Source organism: Chlamydotis macqueenii, chromosome Z, assembly GCF_036417535.1.
Source record: "Chlamydotis macqueenii isolate bChlMac1 chromosome Z, bChlMac1.mat, whole genome shotgun sequence".
In the NCBI taxonomy this organism is placed as follows: Eukaryota; Metazoa; Chordata; class Aves; order Otidiformes; family Otididae; genus Chlamydotis; species Chlamydotis macqueenii.
The window spans coordinates 2,416,151-2,440,977 of record NC_141593.1 but is presented as its reverse complement, the minus strand read 5'-3'; the positions used below and the strand labels follow the sequence as shown (position 1 = coordinate 2,440,977).

Sequence of the window (24,827 nt, the reverse complement as noted above, 5' to 3'; positions counted from 1 at the left end):
GTAAGCTTTAAGACTGTGGTGACGTAAGACAGGCCAGAAACGAGGAACATGAGTTTATGTAAGGGGTGAGGACAGCAAAGGACAGAGCTGTTAGGAAGGTGTAAGTAGGAAAAACCCAGGGATTGCAGAAGCTTTTCAAAGCTTGTCTGCGTGCAGATTGCTACTTCTAGCAATAAATCACCTTACTGTGCCCATATATCTTGTAGGCAACAAACTGGAACGTAACACCGAGTGTCCAGTGTTCAAAATACCAAATTCTCCATTTATATCATCGTAGAGCCCTCCATATACTTGTATATTTCCTGTACACATATATGATATTATACCATCAAACAATTCTACGGTGGTATTCTCTAGTTATACGAACCAATTTCTATCAGCTGAGCTTCCAACTCTCTCTGTTCAGAGACGCAGAGCAGCAGAAAACAGAAAATGAGTTTGAAGACACAAAACATAGCCAAAAGATTGCCTTTCCCATAAAACTGTTAAAGTGGTTTATTCGACAGAATTAAATCATCTTTCAAACACAGTGACACAGACCAAAAAAAATACCCTGATTACTGGCTTAGTTATGGCTTACATCAATTGATAGGCTTTCTATTACAACCATAAATACATCTACAGAAACAATAAGCAAAAAATTACAGGGTGGAAGGCCGAAAAAAGAGAGGAGAGTCAATGGACACGAGGGATTAACATCAGCATGAAACTACCATGACTCCGCTTGGATTTCTCCACCCCCACCGTCACCGCCTTACAGAAATAACAAACATGAAACAAACTTTATTTTTGTAATAGCCCAAGCTCCCCTAGTGTGAAGACACACGGTTTTTCTCCAGTATTTCCAAACTAAGCATTTGTTTCTCACCCAGAGAAAACAGGGGACATATTCAACAGGCAGCAGCTGTTCAATACAATTTACCTGGGCTGAATACAGAGATTTGATCGGGGGCCTCATGGTTGACAATAAAGAGGACCCAGAAATCAAGCAAAATTCACCATGTCCTGTCCCAGATGGAGCAGGTACAGGCAGTTCTCCTTGTCTCTATGGGGACAGGCTCTAGGGTCACACGTAAATGTGAATCACTTGGCCAACACAAGGTTAACAAACAGGGACTAATTAAATTCTGCTTGTTCCCCACTGCTGAAATGGGTAATAACCAGTCTTCACAAGCCACAGGGAGCACTGGAGATACCTCAGTATCTTGGTCCGTCAGACAGTTTCAGACAGAACAGACATTTCAAGAACTATCCAACACAACATCTACCTGATTCTGCTGGCTTAATTTGCCACTATTTTCCATGCTAGCACACTTAACAGTGCTTAGTTCAGTTAAAAACGTACATCAGCTTACCCAAAGGTCAAACACCGACATTTATGGCTTCTAAAGGGAAAGTCAGACACGTCAGTAACATATTTACAGCTTTCAATCCTTGAAAGCTTCCCACTATGGCCCAGAAGCATTTCCAGTGTTTCTCAGATGCTCAGGGCTTTTGGGGAGCGATGGAGGTGCTCACGGCCTGGGACTCACGCTCTCTCACTCTAACACCTAGCATACATTTGGATCTCCCTTAGGTTAATTTAAAAAAGCACTTAAGTACAATTGCTTGTTGATTCTTAATACCATGCAGACAACACAAGGATGCCCAGCAGCCTCACCAACATTAGACATAAAATTATAAGAGTCTGGGAGGGTTTTTTTGGGAGATGCAGGTTATTGGCTTGACTTACAAGCATTGGATCCAGTGTTGTTTTTTTTTCTGCTGGAACCAAATGTGAAGATTGTGCTGGCTTCAAAGGGTATGGGGTGAATCCTGCCTTGAGCACATTCACATCACTGATGAACTCCACGCTGGTGCTCTACAGTGAGCAGACAAACACCTCCTTTCTCGAGGCATGTGATGCGCATACATACAGTTAGGTACAGAGCGTTCATCTGCGATGTGATATGGCAACTTACACCACCACGATGAAATGTTTTGCATAGATGAGTCTGAAAAGATGAAAAGTGCTGAGATCTGGAAGGGAGAGTGACAGTCACAACACTTCTGCTTCCAGGTAAGTTTGTTCTCTACGTACACCATTAAGAACCCAGTATTGCTACTGCACTGTATCTACAATATTTTTAAAACCATATCTGAAATCAAGTGAGTAAGAAACAAGAGGCTGCTCTTCCTGCCCATAATCAGAGCTCATTTCTGGAGGCCGGCTCTGGAGCACACCAAATTTTCCACAGACTTCACTGGATTTTGGAAAAGGCCCTAAGGACAAATACCAACTCCTTTATTCCTAAAACCTCAGCTCACTCCAGAATTTCCCAAGGAATCTGGCTCTTAGGGATTGCCGAATTTCTCTGTTTCCCTCTTCATGTACCTGTAAAAGCTCCAAAGTTCTCTGCACACACGGAGGCAAGCAAGACGGGGGAAAGGACCATTTCAGAGCTCTCTTTTTTCACTACCCACACTCTCTCTCTACAGTCAGAGCTTTGCTGACAAGCCACCGGGCCTCAGAAGGTTAAAAAGGACAGATTCCCACTCACGTCTCAGAGTTTCATCCACACTCGTTTCCCTCGCACGCAAACAAGCGATGGCTCCTTCCTGCCATGCAAAGCCAAGCACGGGCAGTCCGCCCACGTAGCTGCGTCACCACCAGTGCTTTTGCCTTCCAGGTCTGAGTAACATTTCTACTGATTCACCAAACCCCCACAGAGTGGACTATTCTTAGAGCTGATTTCCTTCCGTCTACTACATCTAACTGTCTCGAGTGAACATCACCTTTAATTTATCATCAGTCAAGACTCTGCGTGGGCATTTTTTGGCAGGGAGTAGGAGGGCTACTCCTGGTCACTGCAAACTTCATCCATCATCACTGACACGCTACTCCACAGTGCTAAAGGCTCTGGAGCAGAGCTGTGGTTGCAATTTCCCATATTCCCTTTACATCACTTTTCCAGGCAATCGCAGATCTACTCGCCCTGGTGCCTCTCCTCCCGGATATCGCAGCAGAAGGAGCTGCCACGGCATGGCTCTCTCTTTGCAATTCATGAGACAGCTTTGACAACTCCGTTGCAATTACAGAAAATATGCTAAAATATTATAATGGCCCTATCACCACTTAATCCATTCTGTCCAACAGCAAAGTTGGATTTCATAAATCAAAAGCAAGCAGCTAAACTATTGCAACTAAATACTTCCTTCCCTTTGATGAAAGCACTGGCAGATTCATAAGCCTCCTCTGTTGACCTGACAGTAAAGGAGAAGTAGTCCTACCTATGCTTTTCTGACTGAATTTTCATTGCCAGTGTACGCAGATCTCAGGAACTTCTTAAGAGATTCTCCTAAATAATACAGGCAGATGGTGATTAAACCATAATATTATAATTTGCTCTCTCCCTGTCTCAGATTTCACATCCGCAGCAACGGAGCCGGGATTACAGCCTGAGCTCAGGATGTACCAGACAGCTGACAGCGTTTCTTCTCGGACAGATCAGTTTTGTATGGAAAGATTTCTCTGGGCCCTGCAGCCTTTTCTGTGGGGACGCACGACATGCTATGCACACCTTTTATTTGCCATAACAGCAAAAAGACACCCAGCTCCCTGACAGTCCCTCAGGTACCCCATTGCTCAAAGAAGGTTAAGATTGGGCATGTGGAACTTTGACTGCATGGGAGAAGGAAAAACAAAATAGCCTCAAACTCAGACAAATTCTTGACATCAAAAGAGTATTTTCTTATGCTCAGTACACAAAAGAATGATGGCAGAAAACAAGGAGGGTCCTTCTTTCTGCAACAGCCCTTCTTTTCGTCCATTTAAGCAGGACGGGCAGAAGCTCAGGCTGGTCAATGCTGGCTCACCCACCCCAGAGTGACATTGCACAGGCAGTGACCTCCGCGTAGCTAAAATCTCCTCCTATTTATCCCCTACCCACAGAGAACAGAGCAGCAGGTAGGGTCCATCCTCACACCCTGCTCCTTCAAGCTGGTACCATGCCATTTCCACTCAGCCCCACAGATGCTGGCATATGGCAGCAGAAATTAGATCTTCCAGCACCAACTGCAAGATAAGGAGGCCAACAAAATATCTGAAAGCTTCTGCAGACGGCATTTCTGACAAATGCCACAATTTTTCAATCATTTTTTGAGCAACACCTGAAAAATGAATCTGAAAGTAAACATGTTGCAACATGCATTTAATCTCAAGGACTATTTTATATATCTTTTTAAAGTATCTTTCTGTCTTGCAAATCACTCCTTATATCTCACTGTACACCTATGTACATCTTTCACAGACATATCTGGGCCTGCTTCCGCAGTTCCCAAACAAATAAAATACCCATTCACTTTAATGGGAGCTCTTTTCAGAAAAATGTGGCAAGATTGGGCCTTTGGTGCATACGCGCGAGTATCCTGCACATTTATTTTAAAATCCTTAAAAAAATATAGTAGCTATAGCTTTATAACCAATCAAAATCTAAGCACAGTAAAACTGCACTTATTACAATATAGCCTAGGTGAATTTACATTGCTTATTTATATGAAGCAAACAAAGGAAAGGAAATGTCTGTGACCCTGCAATTACAGTTTTGCTTCTCCTTTTGTCTGTCCAAAAAGTTCAAAAGGATTTTTGCAACCAAAAAGAGGGATTTGCACCACTGCTTCCCAACATATGGATGCTTCTCAAGTGCCTTCCCATCTTTTTTGAACTTTCGCAACATATAAGACTCCTTTCGGTTGCTTTTGTTCACTTCAGTCACCATAATAAAGAGAAATCCCCTACTAAAGAAGGAAACTTTAGCAAAGCAGCAGCAGCAAAGCAATACTGAAGCCGCTACCAGTCCCATACTCAGGCAGAAGAAGAAGTAAGGGCTGTAGGTACCAGCTTCAGCGTCATTCCTGTTATCATAAAGCTTAATGCACAACAAGATGGCCAACCCACAGGCTCACATTGCTCTCTAAATAGCACTTTCATTACAGCACTTCATTATCAAAGCCCTTTGCACACAAATTCACAAAACACAGCAAAGACAAAGATCTCTTTTGCATATTAAATCAAGGAAATAATTTCATCTACAAGTTCATTCTTAGTGCGCCGCACGTTTCACAGCTGGCCGACACGAGGTGGTGCTCACTAACACACGGTATAACGCTAAGACCAAATACAAAATACAAACACAATACAAATACATAAAGATTAAGCACAGGTCCTTCACCTACCCCTGGCTGGTATTTCCCAAGTGAGTTCTGACACCTTTACCAAGGACATGGGTTGCTTTTAAAATAATCAGACCACTGCAATCTAGTCTAAAGTTAAGGAAATACACTTTCACATACCGTCCAGGACTTTTGAAAAGGTGACCATTATGCTTCACTTCCTTTTTGATAATTTTATCTGTAACTTTCACAGCTCCCAGCATAGCAGCGAGGCTTTTAAAAGAAGCTTGGTGCATTCATGTGTTACAAAATCAAAATCCAAGTCCAGATTTGGATTTAAACCCTCTCTCCTCTCTAAAAAAAAAAAAAAAAAAGCATCCCTCATATAGAACTAGCACTTTGAACTCCAAATCCTTGACCAAAGATCTTGTAATCGAAGTAAGACAAGAGAAGGCACTGGACAACAGCCCAAGTGCTTCAGACTAAGAACTGATGCGAGGAAACTCCATTCATTTAACTACGCCAGCACAGCGGAAACAGCAAACCTCACCCTAGTGTGTATGGAATCATACCAGTACAAAAGTGCGTATACCAGCAGCCTACTACACCATGGCTCGGCAGCCAAAATAAACTCCAGCAACATCTGGCATCTCTTCTGCATCAGGATTTTGCCAATTTAACTCTATCAGGTGTAAAATGGCATAACTGACAGAGTTACACTGGCAACTTTTTAAAGAATACACCAGCCCCTTTACCATCCTAATAACATTCTCAACATATAAAAATGCCACGTTAAGACATCTGACATCTTGAGATGCATAATTTTAAAATAAGCATCATAATCCAAGTATCTTCACTGTATTTTACCTTCATTTCCTGCCAGTAGTTATCACGGATACCTGAAGGTACTTAACTCAACCTGCAAAACAGTGAATCAACATTCAGATACTCCTACGAAGTCTTTAATAAAAATCAAAGAGGAAATGCTTTTTTTTTTAATCTTATGCTGTGGTATTTAAACCAAAAACTCAACTCAGAAAATACATCTACGTAGTCTCCTTGCTATTCAGCCTGAGAAAAGCTTGCAGAACTGTGAAGGAGCAAGTTTCTTCAATAAGGACTGCAATCTGAAGCTGAGATCGTCACTGTAGGAGGAAGTACACACATTGCTCATGCGTTAGCTAGAACGAAAGCATTAGATACAATGAGAAAGAAAACACGATCACCAGAGGAGACTAGAAACAAAAGACGTAACAAGGTAGAAGAAAGAAACTCTAAAGCAAATTGCACACCGTGATCAATACAGTTACCTGTTGTGGTGAATGGGAGTTAAAGATTCTCCTCTATCCTACCTGAAAAAATTCATAAAGTGATCTTGTTTATTCCTATCACATCTATCTGCTAATTTTCACCAATACTTTGTGACATTACAGAAGAAAGACCTCAAGTTATATATTTCCCTTTAAAACTATAATGATAAAGAGTATTTTCAAAAACCCAAATGCCAGAGAACAGTGCTTTCAATAAAATCTGGCAACACCCCAAGGTACTCAATTCAGAAACCTATGTAAAGTCATACAGTCTATGCTAAAATTCTCCACCACTGATTCTCCTCAAAAGTTTGGTGCTTTTCTTCATAGTGAAATGATTACTACATTAATGTGCTCTGTTTATCCCTAAACCTATTGGAAATGTGCTTCTTATCTGACTTGCTTTCCAGGGCAGCAGATACCCTGGACGGGGGAGTTTTGCTTCTCCCACACCGTGACGGACCCAACTCTGCTAGCAGGAAAGATGCTGGTATCCTAGATCTTATGCAATGCAATGCTTTGAGGAAATTCATATCAAACAATTATTGCAAAATCTCAGGGTGTAATAAAACCTCCTACACCATATACGAGTCCCTGTTACACTTTTGTGTCAGAAGAAGTGTCTTAGTCAACAGCAGCTACAGGTCCCTGTATGAACCCGTAGGATCCCCTTGCTGTGCATGTGGAGAAAGTTGAAGATTTCTGAGGGCATGGCATGAAAACCAGGGCGAGGTTTCACATTGTCGTAGTAGTGGTGAGTTATAAAAATCCCTGAGGGGTTCATGGGGAAGGCCCAAAAGCCAAAAAGGTGGACCTCTTCGCAGAGCTCCAGGGCAGCAGTTACCAGGATCAGTCCGGTGCTAATCCGCTTGGCCCGCACCCCTTGGCCAAGCCAGTAGCGCGAGACATTGATGAGATACTGGGGATGAAAGTAATAAACAGCTTGCTGAGATTCAAAATCATCCAGGACATATTTGACCCGGATTGAGACATCTGTGTTGCGAGTGTTGTAGAAAGCTGGCAGCAGCACAGAAGCATTCTCGTAGACCTGGAGCACATCGTAGAAGGGTTTCCTCCATTTTTCCAGCTTATGAAATCTAAAGAGAAAAGGATGCGAATGACGGTGAGAGCAGTGCGGACTTAGTCTGGACCCAGCAGACAAAAGACCTCCAATGGGCTTTTATTGAAACATTTCTGATACAGACATAATTTAAAGGGGAATATATTTAGATTTGTAGCTAAAGTGTCAGTATGAAATGTAGGGCAAAAAATGAAAGGGATAAAAAATTACATTTTCTCTCCTCTTTTGGAAATACATTCCTTAAACAGTGCACAAACTTTGTAGACATTTCTGATCATGTCTCACTTCTCATTTTATTACGAGAAGAATGTAATTTCTCCAAGGTTTGCTTAGCTGTATAGTGCACTATGCAGTGCAGAACTGTCTAAAAAGTGGCAAATACCAAAGCAGAGCAAAACCATTTATAAAACAACTAACTGTAATATTTAGAAGAAATACACAAGGCAAGCAAATGATTTTATGTTGCTTGCGCAAGGAAACACATTCCCTCAGCAAGAAAGGAAGCAGGAATTAGCCCCATGGTCCTAAACCTGTCAGCAAGGTGGCATTAACAAATTTAAAACTAAAATTCTGGCTACAAAGTTTAACTGGCATTTAAAAAAAAAATGACAACATGTGCTACTTTATTTAAGCATTTAGAGTGGGAACCAGTTGCTTTCACTGTAATACGTCCAATCCATTTCCCTGGGGCTTGTCAGCATGGTACAGGACTTCCAAGGGAAGGACAGCTCTGCTGTTACGATTTTATCTCATCAGCTTCCCGCTTTCTGTTACCAATGTGCAGGTCTAAGTGTTTAACACATAAGTTGTTACAGATTCCATATACTGAATAACTTCAATTGATAATGAAATGTATGATTCATAGAGTCAGCTTAAAATAATATTGGCAGAAAAAAAGATCTCCGTAACAGTTAGAATTTACTGAAAAGTAGAATTGGAGAAGCAATAGGAAATGAAAATACAAAAACCAGAAATGACCTCTCAGTAATTATACTGGGATTGACAGTCACGACATCCGTCTTTACACCAACGTCCGTTAAGTACTTCTCAGAAATAGGAGGCAAATTGCATCTATAAAGGAAAGAAACAAGAAAGTTAAACAATTTCTTGCACCTTTTCAGAACTAGAAAGTAGAATTGATTTGAGCATTTCTTCCAAGTAACAAATCTAGAAACAAACTGAGAATTTAAAATTGTATGAAACATGTTGATGCCCAAACTATGCATTAAAGTAACAGAGGCTGTATAAAGTCCTCTGTTCTTCCCCAAGTCTGTCAGAGCCAACCCCTTTATGCAGATGTAACCAATGTTCACTTATTTTGTTTCCTTAATAGCAGCTCAGCTATTTACTTTGGCAGTTTAGGACAAGAAATGGCATGAAGCCTCAAGGACAATCAGCCTATAAAATCAAAGACTCCTCAATCAATTCAATAATTAACAGATAAACTATATAACATTGCCTTTAACTTGCCTTGTTTTATACCCAAGAAAATTTAGGAGAAATGCTTCACAAGAGAGAAATCAGTCTGGTCCTCATTACTCCAAAACGATCTGCTTCCCTTCACACATATCTCCCAGCACAGCGTAAAAGCAGCAACTCTGACTCTCCAGAGTCACCAGAGGATGTCAAAGCTATCAGAAGCAAACTCGTGAAGATGTGCAAACCTTGACGTTGCCCAGCCTCTACTCACGTTGGCCTTAACCTAGATTCATCATCTCCAAAAATTCAGAGCATGCCTCCAGAGATGCTGAAGTTACTGAAACACGCACACATACACACAAGCTATCACACAAGCTTTGCTTCCAGAGGAAACTCAGCTGAAAAAAAAACTTCAGCATGTGTTATCAGAGGCAACATAAGTGGGCTTGCAACTGGTTTTACACTCAGTTTAAGCTAGCATTAGATACTTGCTGACATTTTGAATAATTTTTGAAGTTATCTACAAGCCACAATAAAAGCCATGCTGTTAAGATCCTCACATACCAAAGTCTGTGCCTAATTCCCAAACATCTCCCTATTTCTGAAGGTCAGGGCTGAATAGGTTAAAACTGTTGAAGGGTAAGTGACGCTCACTGTTTTCACAGCACTACACTTCAGCTACCATCATAATTTCTCTGTCACAGGGAGAGGGCAAGTAGGGGAGCAGAGGAACACAGAAAAATCCTTCAAAGTCCTTCTCAGTCTCAGGAGGTTCACATCTACCTCCCAGAGAGTCCCTCTTTATCAGGTCAGAGGATTTTTTTTTTAGCTGCCTCATCCTTCTTGTAGGCAATGTTATTTCCAGCACTTTTCTCTGCTAGGTCATCCAAAGTCATTCTGAAGTCCTCTAGCATACTCAGTTCCACCTCACATTGGGCACTGTGCTCATCAGGTTCTATTTGAAAAAGGATTTCAAATATCCAGCTTCAGTATTTTCAAAGAGTAAATTCTCACCAGGATTAAGAAAAAAATTGAATTTGTTGAAAGTGATAATTCCTTATAAAAGCTGATACAACCTGCACAAACTGTAGTTTTGTCATAGGACTCCAAAAGCTCGTCCCTGCAAAGAGAGCAGTCTCACTTCTAAATGCACCCCATGTTTCATCACAGATCCCTACTCTGGCCAGTAGATGGAGATAGACAACAACAACTAGAAAATGCAACTCGTGTGTGCGTGTGTGTGTTTGCGTGTGTGTGCGCTTTATACATTCTATTCTAATACAACTCATTGTTACCAGAATTTATTTAATAGAAAAATCTTGGTTGCATCCTGCTGACCACCAGCTTCCCGACAGTAAAAGATTTGCTCAGGTGTCCTGAAGGTATCACTGAATGTTAGCAGTGCTCCAGAAGCTGCTTTTGAAATATTTCAAATAATTGCTTTGTGGATGACCAAGGTGGTGATTTCTGACAGTGTGGTGAACGGGTATCAGACTGGAAAGTGGATGTGTTCAGACCTGACCTTGAACACAAGCTTTACTTTAAAATTGATGTCAGCACACCGTAAGCTCTTTGTGCGTTAAGCTGGTCCCACATTTTCTGGAGGTGGTGAAGCAGGGGATTTTTTGCACAAGTACGTATTCATATTTCAGTTCTACTTAAGCCTCTACTCAATTAATTACTGGTACCAAAAACAATTTGTAAGTTCTGTACTGATCTGATCTGCTCTTTTTGAGCAGTTGTGATACAGTTCAAGAAAGACCAACAGTGGTAAAGAGCAACCAAAGTTTTTACAGATAGATGATGACATTTTCTGCCCGTATTTCCACTTCCCCTCAGCACTTTGTCACCTCCATGTATAACACGTACCCTTCAGCTCAACCATACTGATAGCTCTGATCCAGCACGATAGAAGGGGATCTACAAAACCTGTTTAATGTACACAGGGTACACTAGGCTTTTAAGAAGCAAACTATGTGAAGCCTGGACTGTTTCACCGATTAAAATAAGGCAATAGTTTTCTATAAAGCGGGCATAAGAGGCAAACACAAGGGGTCTGAAAATAATGAATAATGAAAGTAAGACTGGTAAAATTTTATTTTTCATTTGATGCCAAATTAAATTAAGAATGCAATGAGCCAAAATCTGATCTAATTTTTGCTGGTATGACATGAGAGAAATTAATTGATTTATGCACGGTTATTCTAAACTGACAGCAACATACCCCAGATCAGAAAATAGGCCAACAGAAGTAAAAAGATTTTTCTTTTCTACAGAACAGGTCTTGAATCTCTAAGCTAGCTGTCATATGCCATGACCCAGGAAAAGAGCTTAACAGGATTTAGAGAGGGATTAGTCATGCATATGAATAATAAAAAAATCTTTTCCATATATATTAACGATTATAAAAGTACTGCTAAACTCCATTATCCAGGGACACAAGTGATGGGACATTCCAGTCTATGAAAAACCTGGGTAACTCCACATATGGTGGGGAGCCCAATACAAAGACACTCAACCTTCAAAGTCATTCAGGTGTCTCTGCACATCCTGGAGTCTACAGTACTGATTACTGTAACTCCCAGTATCCAGCACTTGAGCTCTGCACCAGTTCAGAAACAAACCTTCGAGGCACCTGAGCTGTGCCGCATGGAGCTATTAACATCATCTTGGCCTTCCAGTACTTAAAGGGGGCTTATAAGAAAGATGAGGAGAAACTCTTTAGCAGGGTCTTTTGTGACAGGACAAAGGGTAACGGTTTTAAAATAGAAAGAGGTAGATTCAGACTGGATATAGGGAAATAATTGTTTACGCTGAGGGTGGTGGAACACTGGCCCAGGTTGCCCAGAGAGGCGGTGGATGCCCCATCCCTGGAAACATTCCAGGCCAGGTTGGCCGGGGCTCTGAGCAACCTGATGTGGTTGGAGATGTCCCTGCTCCTTGCAGGGGGGTTGGGCTGGATGGGCTTTAAACGTCCCTTCCAACCCAAACCATTCTGTGATTCTATGATTCTATCTGGTCAAGCTGTCTGTCACGCAACAGAGGTTGTACCGCTGGTTCAGAACTGCCCCAGAAAATCATGGCCACATTCACAGGACATTGTTCCTGGGCTAATGTCCACGGAAAGATAAATCCACAACCTGAGTAACAAGAGATGTCCTGAATGGGGACATCAAACTTTGTCAGTAAGTCAATAATTAACCACATGGAGTTAGGGAGAAATAATTCCTCTAAGCATAGTTTTCCAATAAATATTATACAGTGAGGCGGGTTTTTTCTGAAACATCGCTTTTAGTGCACGAAGTGCACTAGATGTGGCCGGTTTGGCAAATCCCATGTTTCCATGTGAGAGAGAATAGCTTTGCAATCCTTTATTTGTCATTAAAACAGAAAGAAAAATGGTGGTGATTACCGAAACACGAAGTCTGCACTGTCAATCTCCCGACCACATCTGCTGTTCTTCAGAATTCCTCCATTCCCAACCACTGCACATTTCTTAAACTGCGAGCGGTGGTACGGCATATCCTGCAACATCACAGCAAGGAAACAGTTATCCTCCTGAAACATGGAGGCAACAAGTCTCTTTTTTAATTTTTTTTTTTCCTGCAGCTGCATCATGCTGCAGATGCACTAATCATAGGAAGTTGACACTGGTTCAGTATTCCCATGGTGTACGTAACGGATGGGATTGTTTTCTGTACAATTAAAAATGCTATGGGCAACTAACTCAGAGAGAAGAAAGCAATGACCTGGTTTTGCCCAGACTTAATAATGGAAGAAGTCATTTTAGAAACTTGCTTTCCCTTCTGATTTTCATATGACAGCATGCAGCCCAAGCACTGCCTTCCAAGCTGCCTGCAAACTGCTCGCTCCTCAGGCTCTGATGTCCTGCTTTTGAGAAGTCTGCACACAAAGTCCCAGAGCAGCCAGTAAAGCCAGGAAGTCTCTCTGAATCAGACAGCACACTGCAGCTTTTTAGCAGAACCTAGCCCAAATTTTAGCGCTTGCTACCACTAATTGTACTAATAGTATTAAGGGTTATTAATTAGCACTTGTACTACCAGCAGTGCCTAGAGCCTTTAGTCGGGCACATTTCTGGACTAGTGTAGGACACATCTTTCTGTAATCTTTGGGCAAAATCTTGACTTCATGTGCAGACATGCAGCTGCTGCCGAAGCAGGAGAGAGTGGAAATCGCATCTCTGAGAACAGAAGTGGGCTGTTAGGGTAAGAGGGTTGTGACGCAGAACTCAGCTGTGCTACACCTTATAAATATGTTAAGATGTGCTTATATAAGCATGAGAGTGCTTGTTTTGGTACATACATATTTTATCAATGATTCCATACCGCAAACTACAGAGAGACGCGATAGCGGCATGACATTTCTAGGTGATTACTCCCAGGATCTTTCCATAGCATTCATAAGCCACGAGGCAAAAGAGCGTGCAATTACACCTGTTCGAGAAAAGCAGCAGCTGTCTAACAGAGAGGCATCACAGAGTTGTCTGTGCTTTATCCAGCCATTTCCTAACACAAAGTTCCTAGTTCGCATACATCTAGATAAGAGGACTGCCCTACCTCTTAACAGCGCTCAAAAAGAAACAGATTACAAGTGGTTTGACTCTGAAGGACAACGCTAATTATATAAATCTAAGCACTTGACTTGAATATTTTTTTACTTTCTGAAAGTGATGAATTTTAGTTATCCCCTCCAAATAAGCCATTTTAAATTCTTGAGGTGTGCCTCATGATAAATCAGTATTCACATAAGCCCATTTCTGCGCTTCAGTCACTATGTGCAATGGGAATTGCCCACTGGTTATAACTTTGAATGACCCTCAGGTCAAGGATTATTTATTGAAAGGTTTTGAATAATCATTATGACGGATATATTTAAGAATTGCGCAGCTTCTTCACAGATAAACTGCAAACAGAAATAAGTATAAAAATAGTTGGTATTGTGAAGACAAATTATAAAATAAACATGCCCCTAAAAAAGCAGACCTATCCCAAATGTTGGGTTTATTGTATGTGAGTATTGTACTTTTCAAAAATTCTGATCAGTGCCTCTTTTATTCAGCTTTCTTAAGTTATTTCGTTAGCTGCTTTGCTGCTAGGTCAGTAATATTCCGTAGGAAAATATGTGTATACTGCATACTAGAACAAAAGACCACTAGAAAATAGGATAATCAGCTAAAATATCATATCAAAAATAAATATTTTCAAAGCATAAGCAATAAAATTTGTAAAAATGTCAAACAGCTAACTGCTAAATGCTCTAGGATAGCATCTAATGCAGCAAGTAAAGTTGATTCTGCAAGCGGGCAGAGGCATGAGGCACCTTTGGAAACATTTTGAAGATTTCTTGGTTGATATGGAAGATTCCACTAGTATCCACTTCATATTTCAGTTTAGTTCCCAAGGGAGTATTTTTCTGGGTGGTGAACAGAAAGGCAGGGGCATTGCAACACCTTGACAAAGTAGACCTGTAAAATGAAAAAACAGAGAAATAAGATCAAGGAGCTGATAGTATGCTCTGGGATTTGCAATTACTATTACTCCTAACAAGGCATTTTTCAGCAAACAGAAACTTTTTAGCTGTAGGACGGGTAAAACGGTGGTTAGCTGGATTTTCCTTTAGAAAATTTCAGATTCAGTGAAATTTTCCTTGATGGAGTACCTTATAATAAAAAAAAATCTAGAAGAAACAAGATCCCTGTACCTGTCTCTTCTAGGCTGCAGGAAACGTGCGCAAATTCTGTCCTGCTCCAGACCCCAAAGCTGAGCTTCTGCCCCCAGTGTCTGGTGAAACCATCCTAATGAATTAATCCCTCTCTGCTTCTACTTTTTGTAAACTACTTACTCATCACTGGGCAGGAAACACGGGGGTTAAAGTATTCATCTAGGGATGTGGAAGCTTGGCAGGGAAGGGACTTAAACACAGCAATGCCTAAAGGCACTACCCCACTTACCAGACTACTGTGGAGCACAGCACAGTTTGATTACAAAAAAAAAAAAAAACCAAAAAACCCAACTTTTAAAGGTTTTAGTTTTGCCTTCGGCCTTGCATATGTGCACCAGGAAGATTATGTGGCCCCAACAGATGGGTGCCAGGCAGACTGGTCCCGGCTCCAGCTCCAAAATCTCAGACAAATGGACAAATCTGAAACAAAATGGCATGTATTCCAATGCAAACAAGAACAGTTCTGGGGCTCTTGGCATGAGAGAAAACCCATTCAGCTCTGATATGAAATTTATATAGGAAAAGCAGATTTTCAAACAGGAGTCCATTTCTTAGTACCCATCTTTCCCTGAATGCTTTTGTCCTTTTACTGGTGGAACAGAAAGCCCTGACTTCAGTTTCCTCTTACTCCCGAGCTGGTTTGTTTCTCAGTCAATGCATTTTATACCTTTAATGAAAAATACATGTCATGGCAAATGCACAAACATGAAGGCAAAGCCAAATGGCTCTCAAATAACCTAAATTAAATACCTTGCCTCTGGGGTATGTGGCCTCATTACGAGTTGGAAGAATAAGCCAGTCTTCTTTATAGGCTTTATTACAAGCACCAGAAAGGAAATACAGAATTACGCAAACACTTCAGTGATGTCCAATTACTATTATATATTTGACTCATCCAGAATGACACGATACGATGATCAAACCAAGGCAACAACCGAGACTGAATATGTCAATGGATAATTTCTAATAACAAAACCATTAAGCAGGTAGTGGGACTGAATTGTGCTATTTGAGATACAAAAAAAAAAATCTCGTTAGTTCTGCATTGAGGAACTGAAAGAGATGTTGTTTTTTCCTCAGATGTCCAACTGGTTTTCCAGAGTACATCTGTTCCTTAAGGTACACGTCTGATATCTGATGGAGGAAGACTGTCAAGGAAATTGTTTTCCTTAGTCTCCAGATACAAAAACTAGTGTGATTTTTGTGCTTCCTCCCTCCCTGCTGCTTAAATAACTGCCATTTAACTTTTGCTGGATTCTGCCCGTCTCACTTGATGGTCCTGAACTGGCAAAGTTGAAAAGCCCACAACTCAGTTGTTAGACGACCACATTTTATCCTTCTACCAGTCTACCTCCAAACTCAAGAGACTTTGGTCTGCTTTGAAGGGACTATTGTTTCCCCACACATTGACACACTGAAGTCTCTGTCTCATAAGACAAAAATGAAACAGACTTTTAACTTCTATTTTTTTTTAATGACTAGCATGATCATTACTTCTGGAACCAGTTAACACAGGTTAGGTTACATCTTGGTGCCAGTGGAAGTTTCTTAAGCAGTGATATATCAGACAGGCAGAAACAAGCCAGCAGCAGGCATCTTTCCCCTCTTCTTTCTCTCAGTGCACTGTCTAGGATGGAAGGATGCACTGTCTATGTTCCTTGCTTCATGTGCTGTTGCTGGTGACCTGAGAGAGAGTGATCGTCCTCCTGATGATCTTTAGATAGTCCTTTCCCATTGCTCCCACCTCTGGGCTGGCCTCCATGCTCCATGCACTCTGGGCACAATCATTAATTCTCTTACTCCAAGCAGTCTCTAAGATAGAAGGGTCTAGTCCTGAATGGCTCTTGTCTTCAAAATGAGCTCGGGTAATTGCTCATCAAGTAATTTCCAGAAAAAAAAACTAATAAAAAACTCGTAAAAAACCTTACGTGTGGAGTTCATGTTGGAAAAACTGCTGTGAGCCTGGGACTAACAATGAGCTCTTTTTAAAGATGTTAATGACTAACTCAGCACATGCATTCTCACAGCCTCTCATTAACTCCTGACAGCTATTTCCTGGAATCATGCAAGAGAATTTGAGAAAAAGTTGTGAGGCCTTATTCTAAGCAACATCTCTGAATCATGCCAGTGACTTAAAGACTGAACAAGTCTATATTCCACTTACTCTGAAAAAACTGGTTTGTCTAGACCTACTTAGATATGGCCCTTCAATATACCAATACACAATAATCAAATATTGTTTTGGCTTCATTCTACTATTGTCCTCACAAGACCAATTTCAAAAGTTGTCTCTTGAAAGGACCATGGAGGACCTTCAGCAAAGAGGAAGTCACATGAAGACAGACCAGAGTACTACAGAAACAAACTGCAGAGGTCTCCAAAGACCAGAAAAAACACCGAGATAGTCAGGGAGTAATAGCTGAGAAGTCATTTAAAAAAAAACAGGAAGTGATAAACGAGGTCTGACAGTACCTAATCCTAATGCACCACAGAAAAAAAAATCCAGTTTGAGTATTTTATAGGCTAAATTTGCACTGTCACCAATGATATTACCGTTTTACACCACCATAGAGTTAGGCTGATGTATCAGGTGCAGCCATTAAGTCTTGGCTTCCATCCTCAGTCTGCCTGAATCATACCTGGAAAAGTCTTTCCCACACCAAATTCCCTGCTTTTCCTAGGAATACTGTCCCACATGCCAGAAACCTCCCTTTCACTCTTGCTGTTAACTTTTTTGAAGCAGAAAAAAAATCTATATTTATTCAGAAGGATGGTACTCCAACAGTAACAGTGTCATAATGCTTCCTCTTGCTATCCATATGAAGGTTTGATCTCTCTACATGAACTTAAACTCAATCTAAAGCAAATCTTACTCAGCCTCATTAGTTTGGACCATTCTTACTTGAATAAATTAGCTTCTGTGACATTCATCTCCCATTTGCACATTTGTAGGCTCTTCCATCTGTCAAACAATTCAGTTTGTTTCACCCTAAAAGATAAAAAGAAAGAAAATAAAAATTCACTTTATTACAAGGGCTTCATTTACTAAAACAGCTGCAGCCAGGGTACCATGCAGTAGGCTTTTGATAGAGCAAACCAGTCCGTCTATCCAGGGCAAAATCAATCATTTTTATTTCTTTTCCTGCTCAGATATAGCAACTCTAGACCAACACAGTACTGAAGGAGCTCTTCAGATGTTTGGGACTGATTTCTAGTCCCTGATAGGCATTCTCCATTTCTTCAGGATAAAAAATGCAACACCAAGCAAGAAGCATCTACTGCACCAAAGTCTGTCCACAGTCTGCTGGGAGGTTAATAAGTGTCTGGCAATTACAGCGGCTTTGGGAGGAAAAGTTGCACCTAGCAGATGCAACTGACGGTATTGGAAAAGCAGCAAAGAGGGTATTGGAAAAGATGATACTTCAGATAATTTGGCCAACTACCATTATATTTTGGTGAGGAACTACCATTATATTTGGGTGAGGTTATCTTAATCCATGAGATCCTACAGAACAGCACCGTTGGTAAAGCCATTTTATAAACTGAGATAGCACACATGTAGGGATAAGCATCTGTGACAGCAAGAGGACATCAAAAGCTCTTTAGATAAGGACATCTCCCTCTATTAATAAATACACTTTTAGTTATATCAAAAAAGGACACTCCTGTTTCCACTAGGCTGATACAGGATGACATATTTTTGGTAATATCATTCCAACCACTTATACTCCATACATATTATTCTGTATTTCCACAACAGACATAATAAAGGCCTTGCAAATGTCTAGAGCTAGGCAGCAATGTCATAATCGGGCTGGGAAATTTTGAAATCTGAGATTTCTTCAAGACTGATAAGTCTTAATGAGTTCTCTTCAGGCTAGAGGGCTTTGAATGTTTGAAAAAAGCACAGACTTTTAAGATAATTACATATTTAAAGTGAGAAGGACTTAGGATTTCCCAGGCTGTGGAAGTTACAGAAAGGAACTAGGTCATATTGTACTTTCCGTAGCCCAACAGAGCACATTAACTTGGAAATCTTCCATTACCGTAAGGGTTGACTTAGAAAATGTAGCACGTTAGAAGCAAGCACATTAGAAGAACCCAGCATAGTAAAAAAGCTTGATGTCAAGTGCCATCTATCATAAAAGTAAGGCTAAATCTATCCAGCTGAGCAGGAGTCCACTACCTTCTATGTGTCATTGGACAAGAGGAAGAGAAATGCGTAATTCTCTGTACCATCTTGTAAGTATGCAGAAAAGCAATTCAAAACTCCCCATCTTCAGCAGAACATTGGCAGAAGTGTCACATTCTCACCCTTTCTTTTTATTTTTAAGCACTGCAAGTCAGCAAGAAGTGCAAAGTTGTTACTCGTGCATCCTTCATCCAGTACCGAATACAGAAGACAAGGACATAACCTACATTCTTCTGTGCACAAAGTCAGCGAGGGACACATGCTCAAAATTCACGCAGACCTGAAGTAAGAAATTGTATTTGCTGTAGCCTCGATTTCTTAATGCTACGGACTTGAACAGCTGCACTTTCAACTGAGATTCTTAGTGTACTTTGCAGACCTTAATAAAGCTTGTGGATTGTCCGTCAGATTACTAAACCACTGGTTTTAGATATGGTAAGGGATTAGGCATAATCTGAGCACCTAAATTCAACGCAATGCTGAAAATACAAAAGTGCAACACAAAAATACCCTGCTTTGCTCTGTCCAAGGAGCTCCATTGGCAACCTCACTTTTTTGCTTCGTTCCATCTCTATGGCTTCATCGATACATCTCATTTAACTAATTAGTTTTCTGATGTACATATAGGACCACAAAAGAATAAACACAGACATTTTATTCTTTCTCAGAACTGCATTTTCCTACTTTTTAGTGAGTGTTATTAACTTGCAAAACTCACAGCTGCAGGAAATTACGGAGGTCAAAAGTACAAACAGGCTCAGAAAAGACCTAAACAAATTAGAGAGGTCTATCACCCATTCTGACTACTGTAGTCTAGTCACCACCTACCCCTCAGCAAGTCCACAAGCCAGTATTTGTTATCAGGAAGGGATAATCTATTTGCATCATTCCTTAGCCTTCACTGTTGGCCATTGTCAATGATAGCGCCTTAGGCCAGATGGACACTTGCTATGAGTCAGTCTGGGTGTTCTTACTCTTCAGTTACCCTCAGTCGAGGACCTGGAATATAATACTACAAATAATTTTACACTGTATTTCATTCTAAACAGTGATGATGGGCCTGACCAAAGGCCTCAATGTATGTGAAATGTCTCCAGTTTTTTCAAACAGACCTCAGACCGAATTCAAGTGTGACTACTTGCACATAGAAGAGAACCTCAGGAATCCCTGATGAGATCCCTAATCTCTAAAGCTTTGCATCTTTAACAATTTTATTTTAAGTTAGCATTTTCATTCTGCCTGAAAAGTAACCTTTTAGCAAACATTCATTCATACTTACATAGATAAAACCTTCACCTCAATGATGTCCTGCCGTAATTCCAGGCATTTGGTAGAGTTGTATTCCAAAGGCCCTTCATAAAACTCAAAATACCTGAAAAATGACAAGAAAAAATACTAAAAATAAGCCTTAGACTGGAATACTTGTCTTACACATCAACAGAAATTTGCTTAAAGTTATCATTTATGATTTCTATCTAACTTGAGACGACACAATCTGGCCCATCGGCTGATTTTTACTTCACAGGAAAACATGGATGTCGTTGCTGATTGTAGAACAGCCACCCGTGTCCAGTTTGTCCATCTCTACAAGAGTTCATCTATCTTGTAGGCACCAACAAGGACTAGCTACCTTTTCCAGGAGGCAGCACATGGCAGTTGCCACTGAAAGTCAGGGGAAAAGCACTGATTGCTTAAGAAATGTGCTTAGGGTTTAAAAATCAGTTCCTTAAATTTTGCTCTGAGGCAAAAAGCAATGTGCTGGAGGTTGCATCTTGTCTGTGGAGACTTGCTGCATAGCTCTACACAATTGAGCTTTTTGTTGGGATTTACTATTTTCATATATTTGGAGGGGAAGGAGAGCTGAGATTTTCTTCTCAAAAAAAAATTGAGGTGGCTTTTAGAACAAAATTATTTGAAAGCTCAGACACAGCACAAATGATGGTGCTACTCTTAATTAAAAATTTACTTTTTTTTTTTGTTAAATTCCTCCTGTATGATGAGATGACAAAAAAAGATTCAAGGTTTAAACCAAGCTCTGTATCAGTTTCACCACTTATCACTAGAGGTCTGTATTAAAACCTAAGAACTGTGCATCCCCATACAGCTGTCAGGAGCAGAATGAAGAAATACGAGGAGACGACCTGGGCGTATTATGACCAAGGCTAGAGCAAGTTACTTTGATGGATCCTTTAAAATCTAAGAATTCACGAGGCTGTAACTCCAAACTATCTTTTGCATTTTCAATATGAAAGAAAAAAAAAAACCAAGATTCCTGGAAGAGCTTTAATATTTTGTGTTTGTGTGATTTTAAAATAGCATCCAAATTAATGTTAGACCTGAATGTCTGTTCAGTTCTGAATACATAATCCTGAAGTAGGAAAGCCTTTTTAAGTTTCCTTAGTAGTTCATGTTTATAGTTAATATCAAAATTTTGGGGGATCCAAAGTTTGATCTGTTTTGGAGAAGTACTTAGTGTTCATACCGCCCAGGGGAACTGTAGGAAGGGAGAGCGTCCAGAAAATAACATCTCCAGGTATTTCTAACAGGGCCTGCAAGGGCCAGAAGCATCTAAAAACAAACAGCTTCTGAATTTTGCCTTGTAAGTACATCCAGAAATCAATCTGATAAAGCAGGGAAGAGAGAAATCTATAGACGGGAGAAAGGGAATACTGTACGTGACTGGAAAAAGCCCAAGAGCTTCCCAAAGCAATCTGCTACCAAATGGGAATGTTTCTATCCTCTCAAGTGCTGCTTTAGGATGTGTCTCCTTCACCTCTCCCTGAGGTTTTCACCACCTCAGCTTTGCCAAATCCCAAACCAATAATTTCTCTGATCCAGTGAGAGGCACAAACCTGGAGACTGAAAGGAAGAAAGCTATGCCTAGAAGGTAGCAGGACAACATCATTAATTCCTAATAAAGAAGTAAACTGATTACTGTCAGAAAAAAAAAATAAAAAAAACCAAAAAACAGTAGCTCAGCAATCTTTAAAAAATGTGACTATTTGGAAATGTGTTTTCGTAGTCTTCAAGGCAACAAATACATTTTTATGAGTTTTGTAGAGGAAATTATGTATTTAAAGTGCTCCATAATCAGTGACAAATCTGGGAAAGGACTTCCTCAGCCTCCAGAAGAGAGATGAAGTTCATGTAACATGAAAGTTCATCTGGTCTCTCACCAAAAAGCTTGGGCCCTCCTTCCAACTCAACCGTTCACCTGGACATTCAGACTTTACTAAAGAGTCGCTGAAATCCATTGCACCGGCACATCTCCTGTGTGCTTGGCTTGTTGAGCTGGAGCTGAGCAACCTGTGTATTTTGAAAGCTGCTCTAACTGAAACTGGATTAAGAGCTCACCTGGTCGCATCAAGCCAAAGCTCTGTGTGGATGTACTCCACATAAATTTCCAAAACTAAACTGAAATCTCTGTTTTGGAGAGCAGTGGTGGAATCAACACCATAGGATGTTTTGGTGGTCACAGGTTTTTACACAGGTGAAGGAATCCTCTCCAGCCATCAGTCCAGACAACACCCTTCCGCAATAGTCATTTTTCTTACTGTATTTTGCAGTTTTCACTCTTTATTTTGGTTCTTTGAGATAGACAAGACTGAGACTCTGAATGTGCATGTTCTACACAATAGCTAGAGGCAGGTACTCACCCCCACGCAACACTCAGCACATTGCACACCACTCCTACCTTTTTGGGCGTCAGGGGGATAGCAATGCCTATCAGCCTCATCCTCGCCTTTCACCTAACACTGGATTTCAGGACCTTGTATGTACCTCAGGACAGATAAGAATGGAAAAGAAATCTAGATTCACATGTATTTTTATCCATCCTGTGCACTTCTGGCTCTGCTGCTAAGTTAGAGAACTGCAGCTGAGATGTCAAACAGCACATGCTGTCACGTGAGAATGCCGCAGCAGGGGAAAGCTGGCTTCAACCCGCAGCCCTGGAGACAAAGATGTCATTTTATGAAACCGAGATGAAATTTCCTGAGTCCTAGCCATTCCTTTGATCATTGCCTATTTACCCAATCCACAAGCCAAGAATAAAAACAAAAAAAGGATGTGTTACCAAAGAGGAAGAAGGGTAAGGAAGAAAGGATTAGGTAAAAAATAAACCACTTCTGGATCTGAAAGGAAATCCATGAGGCAGCTCTGCATTTGTAGGAGAGTTATTCCATTAGCCTACAGCTTCAAAAAGTGCAGGGCTGTCCTGCAAGTCTCTACCTCTCACAATAGCTCCAGCTTTTCCAGCAGAGTCACTGCAAGCGTCAGATTCACCATTTGGCACCTTGTGGAAGCGGAGATGGAGGACCCATGAAAGTGGCTGGATGACACACTGATGATGGGACATGTGCCTCCTGTGGCAAAGGTAGGGAACATCGATGGTGGTGTCACTTCCGCACCGAGTGGGGAGAAGAGGCTACTGGCATCTACGGGGTTTCAGTTGGGGTGAGCTTGACTGAAACTAACTCAGTGTGCCTGAGCCACTGAATAATCATCATCTGGATGGTCATTCATAAGCCCTGAACCACATCTGAAGCAGACAGCCAGATGCTAAGCCTCCTTAGTGTTAACGCTACTGATGCTGGAGTACTTAGGTTGCAAGCATTAATGACGCTATAACAGCATTAAAGAATTCGCAAGATGGTATTCGGTCAATAGACTAAAACAAAAATATTTTTCCTCTCTTTCTCTCAGGAGCGCTCATACTATTTATTTGCTTCACAACAATCCCCCTCTTGCTACAGACACTGAGGCAAATTAGCAGAGGCAGCTCCCTGGAGCACCGGCCAACCTCTTTCCACGGAAGTGCTTCATGTTGTACTTTCCCAGAATACAGCTTTTACACAGCACCAGGCTCCAGCACAAGGAACACGGGTTCCCTCAACCCCCTTAAAGGATGTCCTTTAAGCCCAGCTCCTCCGCTTGGCAGAGTCTGGTCCTGCTGGGAGTGTTTGGAGACCACCCCTCCTGTGCTCTCCCAGAGGAAGCGTCGGTCTCACCCACTCCCTGGGCTCTGAGTGCTGCTTCTGCCTGTTACTTCCCACTCTGAACCACGTAGTTCTCTGTGAAAGAAGACACATTTGCCTGTCAGAAAGTTTAATTAGCACAAATGAAAACTGTCCGCCCCATCATCTTCCTCAGCCTGATACCCAGCTGAGAAGCAAGGGTACAGTGCAGTTTATTTTGATTTATGCTCAAACCTGACTACGCTACTCCTTTTGCTATGGAAAAGGGCTGTGTTTTGGCTTTACAAAAATGACAGTCATGTTTTATATCCATATTCAGAGTTGATAAGTCATCGCCTTTGTTTCTCCTGCTGAAATATAAATAATGTTTATCCCTGAAAGGTCACAAGTCTACGGCAAAACCAACACAAGAATTCATGATTCTTTACAAAAGGGAACACAACTACAACTGAACCACAACAAACAGCACAGTTGTACGCGGGATTGTGTTTTCCCAGGGCACCAGGCATGACACACCACTCACTGTTCTATGTCCATTCCGGTCAATTGTAGCTTTCAAATCTCCAATATTTTTTCCAGGATCAAATCCTGTATCTGAACACCACACAAGCTGCAAGTCCTCAAAGAGGACTCTTTTTTTTTTATGGCTCTCAGTACTGAATGCCCAGAAATGAGATGCTATTCACGCTGTAATTTTCCACTTTTGACTAACTGAGACTTTCTTCTTCTCTACCCTTCATGTCTCCCACTGCAACCACGCTTCCAGCTGAGCAGCTTACTGAGCTCACTAGTAAGAGATAGATCTGGTTTCCCAGCACACCAGCTAACTCTAAGGTCTTTGATCATCTGCAGCTGGGCTGCTCCTGCTTTGATCAAAAGTAAGCTTTTCTTGATCATGCTACGTGAATTAAAAAGCCTGAGACTTCAATCCTGCCTTCAAGTGACACTTGGATCGA

At 41.1% G+C, this 24,827-nt stretch overlaps 1 protein-coding gene across 3 annotated transcripts in view; it reads right to left on the bottom strand.

Annotated features, from left to right (window-relative positions):
- Positions 1 to 465: 465 nt before the first annotated feature.
- Positions 466 to 24,827, bottom strand: part of ST8SIA5 (ST8 alpha-N-acetyl-neuraminide alpha-2,8-sialyltransferase 5) — a 72,646-nt gene continuing 48,284 nt past the window's right edge. For all 3 annotated transcript variants that reach the window (XM_086771008.1, XM_086771010.1, XM_086771009.1), the window contains 6 exons: positions 20,175 to 20,267; positions 17,606 to 17,692; positions 14,302 to 14,446; positions 12,374 to 12,486; positions 8,521 to 8,613; positions 466 to 7,558 (listed from right to left, as the gene is read on the bottom strand). In XM_086771008.1, coding sequence (XP_086627134.1) covers positions 7,090 to 7,558; positions 8,521 to 8,613; positions 12,374 to 12,486; positions 14,302 to 14,446; positions 17,606 to 17,692; positions 20,175 to 20,267 — 1,000 coding nt within the window. In that variant the 3' untranslated portion in view covers positions 466 to 7,089. The remainder of the gene's footprint in view (positions 7,559 to 8,520; positions 8,614 to 12,373; positions 12,487 to 14,301; positions 14,447 to 17,605; positions 17,693 to 20,174; positions 20,268 to 24,827) is intronic.